General features: G+C 42.5%; 1 protein-coding gene across 6 annotated transcripts in view; it reads right to left on the reverse strand.

Annotated features, from left to right (window-relative positions):
* The window catches only part of celsr1a (cadherin EGF LAG seven-pass G-type receptor 1a), a 324635-nt gene that overhangs the window by 143223 nt on the left and 167080 nt on the right, over window positions 1–14332 (reverse strand). For all 6 annotated transcript variants that reach the window (XM_078235521.1, XM_078235523.1, XM_078235517.1 and 3 more), the window contains exon 4: window positions 4133–4355. In XM_078235521.1, coding sequence (XP_078091647.1) covers window positions 4133–4355 — 223 coding nt within the window. The remainder of the gene's footprint in view (window positions 1–4132; window positions 4356–14332) is intronic.

The raw sequence follows: 14332 nt of genomic DNA on the forward strand, positions 1-14332 counted from the left end.
TGGATCTTACTGTAGCCAGAATACAAGGATACCAAAACAGCTAACCACCTTTATCAATAGTAAACACCTGATAACACATATTTTCTTACAACAATTTGCTTCTTAAATGGCAAATAATTTATTACAAGGCGCTGAATTAGTTGTAATTAGGAAAGCTTATCAATTCATTAATACAATTAATTCAAGTTACATAATGGTGCTGAAAGGGGTTGTTAATCCTAAGAATTTATTAGAAACTTCAAAAATATGTACATACAATGTATTTTCATCCCCAGAAAGACTTCCCATTGCTCTCACAGGATATATGCCGAGGAGTACAATTGCAGAAATAGGCAGAACTTTCTGGATTTTTAAGACTCTGTTCACATTTTGGTAGTTTAATAACTGCAGACATATCTCTGTCTGTTTTTCCCCATTTCAAGTGCTAGAAGGAGACAACTTGCAGAAAGGGAAACTGCTGATCGCCGTGACGACAAGCAGAAGGCACAGAGAGTGACTGAGCACCTCACTGCAAACCTGACAACTTGCCAAATGGTTATGTCATAATACTTCTGTTTTGTTTATGATTTTTGTTGCATTCAATCAAATCTCAGTATTTATCTGAATTTCTTGTCATTCCCAAAGATACAAGCTGGTAATATTTTTTTAAATCCTTTCCTTGAATCTCTGGGATACCAATCACTGTTTCCATGGTGACAGCAACAGATATTGTGAAGTGTACTTGGACGAGATTAAACAAATGGGTATTGGGAATTTAGCATGCTGTCCATTATGTAAAGAGCCTCCTCAGTTCATTAACATGCATAAAGCAATGCTTGGGCAAGATAGAGCCAAAGGCTCCTTTGTGGAAAAACGAGAGGCATTCTCCAATATCCAGTCTATTTTATAACTCCCTGGAAAAGTGCCAAGGCACATCATTTAAAACCAAGCCAACCAATGAATTAGGAGAGCACAAATTGATTGAAATACAAATTCAATGTAACAAGGAACAAATCAGCATTTTTGCATGAACATCTCAGCATAGTAACAATGTGTTAACTACCGGTTACAATCCCCTGATTTCCAAGTACAAGTATTAACAGGGTGAAAGTGAAAGAACATGTTATTAACAATCAGTCACATCGCGGAGGTTTTCCAATGGGTGTCGTGATGTACAACACTGCAAATTATAATCAAGGGCCTTCTGCTCTCACTACTAGCTGGACACCTTGCCCACCCCACCAGTCACACATGCTGGAATGTGACAGGCACACCACCTAAAACATTCAACCTGCTAATTAATTTTTAACAATTTTTCCTGGGACCTCAAGGATGCACACTTTGATAACATATGTGTACATTGATGCACTATTTTATGAAGCCATTATATGAATTGGGATACAATCGCACTGATGTTGGAACGATGGCACAATGGTTAGCACTGCTGCCTCACAGCAACAGGGACCCAGGTACAATTCCCGGCTTGGGTCACTGTCTGTGCGGAGTCTGCATGTTCTCCCTGTGTCTGTGTGGGTTTCCTCTGGGTGCTCCAGTTTTCTCCCACTGTCCAAAAGATGTGCTGGTTAGGTGCATTGGCCATGCTAAATTCTCCCCGAGTGTACCCGAACAGGCGCCAGAGTGTGGCAACAAGGGGATTTTCACAGTAACTTCATTGCAGTGTTAATGTAAGCCTTCTTGTGACACTAATAATACTTTTGTTAAAATTAATATTTTGAGGTCATTTTATATGTAAATATTTTACAAGATTATATATTCCTATACATAGTTTATGAATTCACTGTGGATCCAGATTCTTCAGTGCCTGCAGGAAGAATGGAATGGATCGCCAGGAACAAAGGAGGTCAGGAATGTGATGCAGTTTCCTTGGCTCTGGATTAGTGAGACGTGGGGAAATTTCATGAGTACTGATGATTACATTGGTATGGTTGGTGCTGCTCATGTGTTAGTGGGTAGTGCACTATACCGACCGGACACTTTCTCCAAGAACCTTCTCCACACTGCACAATATTCTGTTTCCAAAGAGTACAAAGATTGTTCTGGTTGGCAGGGATACCAAATCTCTCTCAAGTGTCTGTTACAACTGGGGTTCTATCCTGCTTGGAGCAAGAGGCAGACCATCCTGCCAATAGAGGGGCTTCTCTCCCAGGCCCTCAGGCCAGGGTCCTCTCTTGAGCTTGTTTGCAGTAATCCATCAAATGGCTGTCCACAATGGCTGGATGAGGGAGCATGGTCAGGATATGTGCAGAAGGGTGTATTTCCAAACACAGCTGAATGGATTGAGGAAGTATTAGCTGGAGAAGTTGAAGTGGTTTACCTTCATGTTGCTGCAGGCAATGGTGTTTACAAAATGACAGTATTTATTATGCAATACCATCTCCCTTAAGAGTCACTCCGAGGCACATTCACAGACAAGCTTGAGGCTCTATTTTTTCCCTTGGCAAGAGGTAAAGAAGTTACAAACAAAAACAACTTGCAAACTTTAAGCACATTTTAATAAACGCTCCACTGCGTTTCAAATGAGCAATCAATCAAAATCTGACACGGGGCCTCATAAAGGAATATCAACTGGCACTTGCTCGGCAATAACTGTGCTCATTGATGTTCAAGTTTGGGCTCTGCCAGGGCCTTCAACTCCTGATTTCATTACAGCCTTGGTCCAAATATGGGCAAAAAGCCTGAACTCAGAAAGTGAAGGAAGAGAGGCTGCCTTTGGCATCAAGGCAGCTTGTGACTGAGTGTGGCATCAAGGAGCCCTAGCAAAACTGGTCAGTAGGAATCAGGGGGGGGAAACTCTCCACTGGTTGGTGTCATGCCTGGTACAAAGAAAGATGGTTGTGGTGGTTGGGGGGTCAATCACCTCAGTCCTTGGACATCACTGCAGGAGTTCTTCAGGGCAGTTTCCTCTGCCCAGCCATTTTCAGCTGCTTCATCAATGCTTTCTTCCACTATTAGGTCAGAAGTGGGGATGTTCACTGATGACTGCACCTCATCTTCTCAGGTATTGAAGCAGTCTGTGTCTATGTACAGTAAAACCTGGACAACATTCAGGCCTGGATTGATAAGTGGCAAGTAATATTTGCCCCAGGCATGGCCATCCCCATCATGAGAAAATTAAACCACCTCCCCATGACATTTAATGGCATTATCATTGCTGAACCTCCCACTATCAACATCCCGGGGGTTACCACTGACCAGAAACTGAACTGGACCAGCCATATAAATACTGTGGCTACAAAAGCAGATCAAAGGCTGGGAATTCTGCAGTGAGTAACTCCCCTCCTAACTCCCACCCCCTGTCTACCATCTACAAGGCACAAGTCAGGAGTGTGATGGAATACTCTCCACCTGGCTGGATGAGTGTGGCTTCAACAAAACCCAAGAAGCTTGACACCATCCAGAACAAAGCAAACTGTTCGATTGCTTCTCTTCTACAAACATTCGCTTCCTCCACCACTGAAACAGTGGCAGCCGTGTGCACCACCTAGAAGATGTACTGCAGCACCTTCCAAACCCTCACCCTCCACCACCACAAGGGCAATACATCCATGGGAACTCCATCACCTGCGAGTGCCCCTTCACTCCACACACTTTCCTTGTTCAACACAACTGACCACAAATACAAACTTGAGCAAGACAAAACGCAAATATTTCTCCTCTCTGAAAAGAAATCAAGAAAACCTCCAGAATTTAATCCATTCGGAATTAAAAATCACACTATTCATCCCGATATTCCATGATTGCTTAGTTATCATTCTGACAGCACAGACTGAGAGCATTAAATCATCTCTGATCTCCAAACCCATTCTGAAAATGATATTTACTCAGTTCTTTATTTTGTCAGGATGCTGTATAGTTACAATATTGAGAGGAAAGAAATTTCCCATTTCCATACTTGTTTAACAGTTATTTAGTCTGCATTTATACCCTACAGTTCTGCCTTGCAAGGGGGAATGTCACACTGTCATTCACTTTGCCAATTTTGGAAAATAAACCAAGGTCCAATCTATTGACAGGTCTGCACTGTCTTGACTCCTACCCTTCACTCCAGTTCAAAACAACAGTTAATCCTCAGCTTGTCTCACTTTCCTGAAGTTTTAATTGCATGAGTTTGTTTTTGGTCATTTATACTCACATGAGGGAGACAGTGAAATGGAAGCGCTGCCGTAGGCCCTTGAAAGTTACAAAGGACTGTGGAGGAAAGCTACGTGTGGTCATTTCACAGTATGGCCTCTCATACTCGCCGGATGGGCATTCGCATCGGAAACCGCCAATGAGTAGATTAATGCAGGTTCCTCCATTCTTGCAGACTCCAGGTGCACAGCGGCCCGATCTGCTGCTCACTTCACAATGGTCACCTGAAACACAGGAGAGAATATGTATATAGATGATTATCATCCTTACAATATATATACATCACCCAGCATCATCCCTACAATATATATACATCACCCAGTATCATTCCTACTATATATATACATCACCCAGTATCATTCCTAGAATGTGCATGATTATCATCCCTATTTTATACATATATATATATATATATGATTCCACAACATCCCTAGAATATATATATATACCGTATCATCCCTAGAATATGATTCTGCATCATCCCTAGTATATATGATTCCACAATATCCCTAGAATATATATATATGATTCCACAACATCCCTAGGAATTTTATATGATTCCGCATCACCCCTAGAATATGATTCTGCATCAACCCTACGATACACATATAATTTATCATCATCCATCGCGATCACTGAGAAGGGCAATTTAGCAGTTGTCTGTTTTTATGTTGTCTTGTTTTCATCATATCCATGCACTTCCTGAGGTATCAACACTTCTATTTAAAGACAAGGTCTATCGGTAGCGGCCTATATTGCTGGCCCAAGTTTCCCCCCAGTGTCACGACCACTACGATTTATTAGTAAATGAATCAACTACTCAATATATTGTGCTGTGCTGTCACACTAACTGCTCCTTCTGTAGCTACTGTCGAATTAGTTCACAAGGACATGTTTCGTTTCAACCCAGCTAGAAATGGTAGCTCAAAATTCAGCAATGACAACTATGAAGTTACAGCTTCCAGCCATTTTTTTAAAACTTGATTCCATCAGTCACGAGTAATTATTACAGTAGTGATATTCAGAGTGAGACAGATTTTGAGCTGTGCTTTAAGTTTTGTTGAAATACCAGAATATTCGAAGAAATATTTTTGCCCAATATGAGATAGCGGGATAAAAATAACAGCTGAACTATCAAGTGCTGGTTTAACCTGCACATCTTCTGAAAGTACTTCTGTTAAAGACTCCTGCCAAATTAATTCAAAGTGCATTGCCTGAAAGGGTGGAAGGAGCAACTTCAATATAACTTTCAAAAGAGAATTAGGTAAATACTCGAGGAGAAAACAAATCACAGGTTTATAGGGAGATCTGGGAAGTATGGGATAAATTGCAAAGGATGCGAAAGAGCCAGCAGAGGCAGAATGGGCCAAATGGCTTCCTTCTGTGTTGTGTCATTCAGCGATTCTAACTTCTGACAAAGGGATCTTACAGTGCTCTATTTCTGGTATAAGCTCACACTACATCTGCTACTAAAATTAAGGTTTACATGGCTCGGAACGTACTTGATATATTTTTACCAGTGGAAAAACCACTTTTCTATTGCGACGGGAGCATCAACCACAGTTTGGGGATGGAGATTACTTGCGCCTCGGCAGTGACACAGTAGCTGGGGCTTTGCCAGGAAGTGACAATGGTTCATTTCAATCTCTTCATCAGCTTTTGGGGGCAAAGAAAGGCTTATGATACCATTACTACCGTTGTTCATTGTGCCCGAACTTTGCTTCTGTGGACTGTTTAAAGGAATGTTCTTTGTTGGAAACTTGACCAACAGCTTGGGGGGTGTGTGGGGGGGGGGGGGGGGGGGGGGTGTGTGTGTGTGGGGGGGGGGGGGGGGGGTAGTAGAAAACAGGCTAAGCTGTCTGCATTTAATTAGGTCTGATACCAGCTGTCACATTCCAATTAGTATCGTTGTCACAGACACTATCAATTGGGGTCTTCATTTTAAAGTGCCCTGACACTTCACCACTGCCTTTCATGTTTTGAATTCATTTGGCACACACGAACTGGCCAAGCACCATCTCTCTTTAAAGGAGAGATTAGGCTATTCTCCAAAGACGAAGGAGAGGTCTTTTCAGTTGCTTAAATTAACTCTAATCCAGTGGTTTTCACTCATGACAAAGGTTTCAATTTCATTGCCTAAGCATTTTATTTTTAAAAAATGAAGTAATGCAGAATATACATTGGAAAAAATACAGAAACTTGATAGGAGCTGATATATAGAGCATGGAAAACTGAGCCAATACATTTTTGCAATTATTAAACTGTAACTTTGACATTCACAGAACTGTAATGAATCCACTGGAATTCGCATAGATAAATGTATTTAATTTTTAGCCTTTTCTTTGCTCACTTCTTTATGAATATGTCAACCACGTGCTGCGCAGCAAGGAAACTGGAGAGGCTGCGACACATTATAAAATGCTTTGTCATGCTTAAGCAGAGTTAAATTTCAACTGCGTAAAAACTGACCATGATTTTTATTGCATCGCGTTCATCTCTCCTCAGTACCACCATAAACACAGCTGTAGGTATGGCCATAAATACAAATTCCAGACTCTACAATTAGCAATGGCCGGAATTAGCATCACAAGACACCATTCTTCTTTTGTGAATGGAAGCCAACATAAAAAAACATACCTTTCAAACAAGTTAAAGCAGTTTTGGTGACATTGTGTTTCAAGGACAGATAACCAGTGCCTCTGGGACAAGCAGATAATCAAGAGACCATGCACCTTGCCTGCTAACTTGATGATTCCGATGCAAAGTGCCTCTTCAATAACATTCAGCCAACCAAATAAAGACCTAAAGCCTTCAACCCTCAAAGCTGCCCTGTTTCTGTGAGGTGACCTGGTATTTCTGTACACACTGGATATTTGCTTGCTTGTGCATGGGTAACAGTAAAAACAGTGTCACCCATCTAATAGCGACAAAGTTGATGCTCACAAGTCACCTCTCAGTCACTTGTGAAAAGAATTAATCAGGTTTTCAGAATTTTGTTGATGGTTGTAAGAGTAAGCCACAAATATCATTTTTTTAGGTAAGCACAAGTGACACATTTTTGAAAACTCCTTTCACAAGAATATGACGTCTAAGGTATAGAACTGAAGAAATTGTGTATGTAAAAGATACATTTCCTCAAGGCACCAGGGACCTTTCTACATTGTAGAAAATACAATAATTATGGATTTTCAACTCAATGAAGCCTCAATGTATATTCTTTTGTGTTTCTACAGAAACTTTGAAGGTAGAAACAGGAGTAGGCCATTCGGCCCTCTGAGCCTGCTCCACCATTCATTTTGATCATGGCTGATCATCAAATTCAATATCCTGATCCTGTCTTCCCCCCTTGATCCCTTTAGCCCCAAGAGCTATGTCCATTGAAACATGGCAGTTTCACCCAAGACTGTCACTTAACGTATCGAAGTAAGATAACGGAAGCGGCAAATTCATTCATGTATTGCAAATAGAATGAGGGTCTTACAGCACAGTGGTAGCTTCCCTACCTCTGTGCCAAAAGATTTGGGTTCAAGTCCCACCTCAGGACTTGATGGCCATTGAAGGGGAGTTCCTAATATGGCCAAACAGATTGATTATCAACTAGCAAATCCTTCCAATATGCCTATGGCAGGTGATCAGATCGGGAGAGTCTCCTCAGCCAGAAACTGCAGAAAGAGATAGCAACTCACTTGCCAAGGATAACCATGCACCAAAAAGTGGAGGTTCATGGTCACCAAAGCCCTCTTAGGGCATGGTATGTGAAGAGAGAGTGAAGATTACAAATAGGGTAATGGAGACACATAGTAAAATTGACATACAATAGTGTGCTGAACAACATCCGAGAGAAACCCAAATTCAAGCAGATCATCCAAATAGTCGACAAGATACAAATCCAGATTTTTCACAATGAAGGTGCAGTTCCACAGTATCATATAAATTCCTTAGGGACAGATACAAGGCAAATGAAGCTGCATTCATTTTCTTAAAATGAGACCAGCTGTTGCGTCAAAAGTTAAGAGAGTTATTTCTGCTGGTTGGGTCTGGTGGGTCACCTTTCCCGTGCTACATTAGATTGATAAGATGTATGTTCACTGTTGCATTGCAACTTTGGCAAATGCCTGATCTCCCATTGAGAGAAGAGCCTGAAAGCAAGTTGCCATTTTCCCATGAGATGGCCCAATACATCAAACTAATTGGCAAGTCTGTTCCCGAGTGCCTCCTTGTACAAGCTGAGGAGTTACAAGTTGATTGTATCATTCATTAGTCATAAAAACAATGCTCAGCGACATTTAAAGAGCTACTTTTGCCCTTGCATCAATTCAACAGTGCGTTTTTCGCAAATGGCGCATTGATATTGGAGCTGAGCGGAGCTGTTTTTCCTGGTTTGACTCATTCAAATGAACAGCAGAGGCATCAGGCAGTTGCATTCCTAAGAAATCAATATTTACTGAAAAGCTGCATTTGCTAACGCAGCAACTGCAGAGGCTGCATTCCCTGTACGTGCATTTGCAGCATCTGTGGCTCATTAACAGCGACGTCAACAATGGCACAGAGCTAACAAAGACAGAAAAGAACACACAACGTTCTCTTTGCTCTATCCCTTCACCATCCCCTGCCCCTGCTCGCCACGGTGGCAGGAGGCAGTCAATGGCCGCTGGCAGGAGAAAGCATGCATGTGTCGTCAGGCAGAACAGGTGCCGAGTTCCTGTTTGGCGGCGGGAATTACAGTGCTAGCCAAGGTTGGGGAGCGAGAAGGGTTGCTGCTGTGAGCTTTATGAAGCAGCTTCTGGTCTGGCGTTCAAGTAGCATCCACTGGCCACCCCATAGTCCTGCTGCAGCGAACAGCTGGAAGTACCTGCCTGACTGGAGTGTGGCGAACAGCTGGAAGTCCCTTTCTAGCTGGTGTGTGGCGAAGTTGCTTATTGCTCCACTGCAGATGTTCAGTCTGACAGGACAGCCTCCCAGCTGGGAACATACAGTTTCTGTGGGATGTCTTCGAGCCCGGTATCAGCTCAGCAGGAAGCCAATTCAGTTAACATTCAGTGAAAAATCATCCCCAGTTAATGACAAGAACAGAACGGGGGACACTGAGGCATGTTTTTTTAAAGGAAAAATGTGAATATCCAGAGGAAACACAACTTGATGCACACACCCTTTCCTACTGCTAAAAATAGTGAACAGAATGAAAATATACCTCTCGTATTTTCCTCCTATGCACAGCCGTGACATACAAAGGGGAAAATGCAGAGGGGAGAATCTCACTGGATGAATTAACTGAATGAACAGCAAGAACAATAAAGGTGCGAACCCCATTGAGAAAATGCCTCAATCTAGAAGAAGCTCACACATTCTGCAGATCTGCACAGATGATGTGTGTAATTCTCAATGATATCATTTAGGTTTCCCTCTGAGGTGTGGTGTCAACTTCTACTTATGTGCAGTGACTGGATAATTCCTGAATTTCCCTCATACCTGAAAATTAACATAATTCAGGAGCAGGATCAGTCTATCCTTATTTAAAAAAAACAATGGATTTTAATGCACTTTAAAAATCTACTGGGAGAAATGCAGAGAAAACTATGATTATGCACTAATGAGTGTCGTTGTGCTGAGACAACAGTGGAAAACTCCACAACGGAGATCCCAAATCCACATGTGGATCAACTCTTCCCCCAGTCCTGGTGATACAGTGGTTAGCACTGCTGCCTCACAGCGCCAGGGAACCTGGTTCAATTCCTGACTTGGGTCACTGTCTGTGCGGAGTCTGCACATTCTCCGATTTCCTCCCACAGTCTGAAAGACGTGCTGGTTAGGTGCATGCTAAATTCTCCCTCAGTGTACCCGAACAGGTGCCGGAGTGTGGCGACTAGGGGATTTTCACAGTAACTTCATTGCAGTGTTAATGTCAGCCTACCTGTGACACTAATAAATAAACTAAACTTAAACTCCTCCCCACCCCCCTTTTTGTTTCGAACGACCCACTTAACATCCATAATTCAGATCTCATCCTTTTCCAGTGACAGTGGGAACAGGGAGTTCCATATGAAATACAATGCCAAAGACCTATTTTCTTACACTGTCTAAGTTAGCATTTGTCGGTCAGTATAGATGTTGATTTCGATTCATATTTCACAGTACTTGCGGATGGACTGAAACAAGGACCTGCAGACCTGCCTCTGACCATGTTTAGCAGCTTGATGGAGTTTACAGTAATCAACCCAGATCAAGCACAAGGTAGAAAGCTCAAGTAGAAATTTATTCCATGTACCGTTGTGGTTGGCTTTGCGTACGGCTGCCACATTTGCTTATGTAACAACAAAAACTACATGTCATAAATGATTAACTGGCTGTGAAACACTTTGCAATGCCCCCAAGCTGTGAACAGCGCTATATAAATGCAAGTTATTTCCTATTTCTTTATATTAATCTTTTCTTCCCCATCAAGCCCGACCACCAAGATCTTCAGATGCATTTTTGCGTGTGCCCAGTTTGTTTATGATCACTGAAATAACCTGCATTAATTCCACCTTTCACAGAGTTTCCCAAAACATTGCATGGCCAATGACTTGAAGTGCAATTCCTGTTATGTCAGCAGACACAGCAGCCAATTGGCACACAGCAACATCCCATAACTGGAGATAAATGGCCGGTTAATCTATTTTGATTGTGTTAGTTGAGAATTGAACCAAGACAAGAGGAAAGGAAACTCTATTTACAGTCAGGTGTTTGGAAAGCTTACATGACGTTTAACAGAAATATGCAATGCAAAATAACTTAGAAAATCATAATCTAAAACAATGAAATAAAGCAGCATCAACGTATCCAGTCACTTGGTAGTACAGAACTTGCGCATTGCCGAATAACAAAAAAAAGACACGCTGTTGAAACTTTTTGTTTTGCACTCATCAGGACTGATCACAAGAATGCCAAGTTTAACGGGAACAATAATTTATATCGCGTGAAAAGAGTGTGCTGATTGACTGACCAAAGCACTCTGATTGGTAGAGATGTAGTCATAGAGAATGCACCAGGGAATAATTAACTGCCAAGTTTTTGTTTAAAATCAAACGAGGTAGGTCAACCCTGATTGCTCAAGGCACTGCTCTGAGCAATGAGCCAGGGAATGGCTGTTCCCCAAGCTGTTGTCTGGTTGAAAGCAGCACAATGAGTGGACATGCTCTGTTTGCAAAGGACATAGCCTTTTGTGTGAACATATGTAGCTTCTAGCTCACTTAAGTGAGCCACACAATGATCCCGACTGATAATCTTAAATTAGCTGTCAGTGTAATCCTGAGCACAAGCAGAATTCTTTAGCAAGTGTCATCCAATCGTGGAATCACATCTAATGTTGGACACTATGTTCTGAGTTTTGCAAGCTAGTCGAGTACAGTCAGTATTTTGTCGATAGAACATACTGTTCGATACAATCCACCAGTCATTGGAGTGTACCGCCTACACACATGCGAGCACTGAAATTCATATAACACATTACTCATTTGTGTGATAGGCAGAATATCTTTCTGGATTAACGGCAACACCCTGTTAGCGGAGAACACCACCCGTATTGCTACTGCAGTCGGAGTGTGAAATGGCTAGCTTCCCATGTTGTTCAATGTTTTGAGACACCTTACCCTCCCAGGGTAATCGGAGGTAGACTGGGCACTTTTCAGGCTGAAAGGAGCAGCCTTAGGTCCATTCGTGAGTTTGCATGATATATAATGAGCAATGACCCAATCAGGGTAGCCACTATCCTGCAGGATAGCTTTGATGTGCTCTATTCCAGCATCAAGCTTGCACAGTGAGCAAATGGCTTGGGCCCTGTTTATGAGTTAACCAATAAGGCCAATCTTATAGCATGTGGGACTGTAGGAGGTTAGATGCCATTCCATCAAAGGTAGGTTTCTCATGGAACCTAACAAGGATGTTATTGAGAGCTGGACCTAGAGGGGATCCCATGACAATACCAGCTATTTGTGCATAAATAATGTAATTAAAACTGAACTCAACTGCACGAGTTGCTGAGTTCATAAGTTTAACTAATGCAGATTCAGACAAAGCTGGTGCATCCCAATCACCACTACATAGTGACATGGAACAAATGTATATGGTTTCCTTGAGTGGTACGTGAGTGTAGAGAATAATAATGTCAAACATGCACATGGACACAGTGCTGCCTTCATTATGCAAGTCATGTCTGGTCATTGCATTGATGAAGGAATTCCTCACAGTGTATGCAGAAAACTTGCTCAGAACTGGCAATATCAACTCATCCAACCAACCGGCCAACTCATGCCGTGCAGAAATAACAGCAATACCAATGCATTTGTGAACCTTGACCCCTCCCCAGATGAAGTTACCCTTTGACAAGCACTCATTTTAAGCACAATGTTTTTCACAAATGAATACTCGTGTACTGACCAAAGCTAAACTCTTCATTTGGCATTTCGCTATCAGATTAAAAACTGGCATAATAAAAGAGACAGGCACTTCCTGGTAGAATGGGAGACAGAAAGTTGTGAATTTTCTCCATGAGGATTGTTAATGGTAAATGTTAAATGTTAGGTCATTCCAAATTCCAGAAGGGAAACCTGGAAATGCCTGCTTTCAACTCTATTTTGCAACTTGGTATAATGTGAGGACCTTGAAACAGAGTGACCAGAGATTGTAAAAATCAAAATGGAGACACATTCCGTGATGAGACACATTTTGAGAGACCAATGACGGGGGTCTGGGGGAAGGGACAGTTGATGGTAGGAGGTCATGCAATGACATCTGCTTTTATTTTATTCATTCATGGGATGTGGGCATTGCTGGCTGGGCCAGTGTTTATTGCCCATCCGTGAGGGCATTTAAGAGTCAACTACATTGCTGTGAGTCTGGAGCCACATGTTGGCCAGACCAGGTAAGGACGGCAGGTTTCCTTCCCTAAAGGACGCTAATGAACCAAAAGGGTTTTTACAACAATTGAGAATGGTTTCATGGTCATCATTAGCCTTTTAATTTGAGATTTTAATTGAATCCAAATTTCACCATCTGCCATGGTGGGATTCTAACCAGGGTCCCCAGAGCATTACTCTGGATTATTAGTCCAGTGACAATACAATTATGCCACCGCCTCCCCTTGAATATGTCCAGCCAGAGTCAGCCAGCCTAAAGACACCCAATCATTGAAGACTGCACTAACAAACCTCAAACTTTAAAAAAAATAACATTTCTGCCGCATTTCCTTAAAAATATGAATAAGAGCGTGGTTAATTACAAGATTCCAGACTCCTTCATTCCACTCTATAGGAATACCAATCTCCACTTTAAAGCCTCATTTATTTTCATTGGCAGACTTGGGTTCTCACAAGAGACATTTTTAGCGACAAGCTGGTTTTTAAACGGGCAAATGTACCTCAAGTGTGGGAGATGCAGTCTGTAGCCAGAGCTGCAAGCAGGAAAGGAATCTTTCAACGAGACGTTTGGGTGAACATGCCATGGTGCAACCAAACCTGCCTGCCACCTTCCTCAGTGCTGATTGGTGGTGTACTGATGGGTGCTATCTGACTATTTCTTCAAAGGTGCGGTGTGCAATTGGTGGAAATTGCTGTCAATCTTCTCTCATCACCCAGAGGCTGATTCCTCTCGGGGGGCGGGGGGGGGGAAGAGAGCGGGTTCATGGGGATTAATTACCTCAGTTACTCCTGTAAAATACCCCAAAAACATCCAGAAATTACCCCGAGTAACTCCTGTCATCCAGGCCCTTTCCTCCTGCCCTCTGGCTCTCTCCCGTCATTCTACCCCTCCCCCCTCGTTGGCCTCTGAGTTTTCCCCCCATCACCCCCGACACCCACCCCACCCCACCCGGCTGTCCCCCAGCTCTCCCTCTCTCTTCCCCATGGCCTCCAGTTTTCCACTGCTCACTCTGCTGACATGGTCTCCCCAAGTGACATCCAATACTCCCCTGCTGTCCTTCATGTCTCCCTTGGGATACATTGAAAAGTACTGTTTCTTGCGCGTTATACCGACAAAGCATACCGTTCATAGGGAAGGAAAGGAGAGGGCACAGAACGTAGTGTTGCAGTCATAGTTAGGGTGTAGAGAAAGATCAGCTTAATATACGATAGGTCCATTCAAACAGTTGATGGCAGCAGGGAAGAAGCTGTTCACGAGTCAGTTGGTATGTGACCTCAGACTTTTGCATCTTTTTCCCGATGGAAGA

This window comes from Mustelus asterias, chromosome 19 (assembly GCF_964213995.1).
Source record: "Mustelus asterias chromosome 19, sMusAst1.hap1.1, whole genome shotgun sequence".
Classification (NCBI taxonomy): domain Eukaryota; kingdom Metazoa; phylum Chordata; class Chondrichthyes; order Carcharhiniformes; family Triakidae; genus Mustelus; species Mustelus asterias.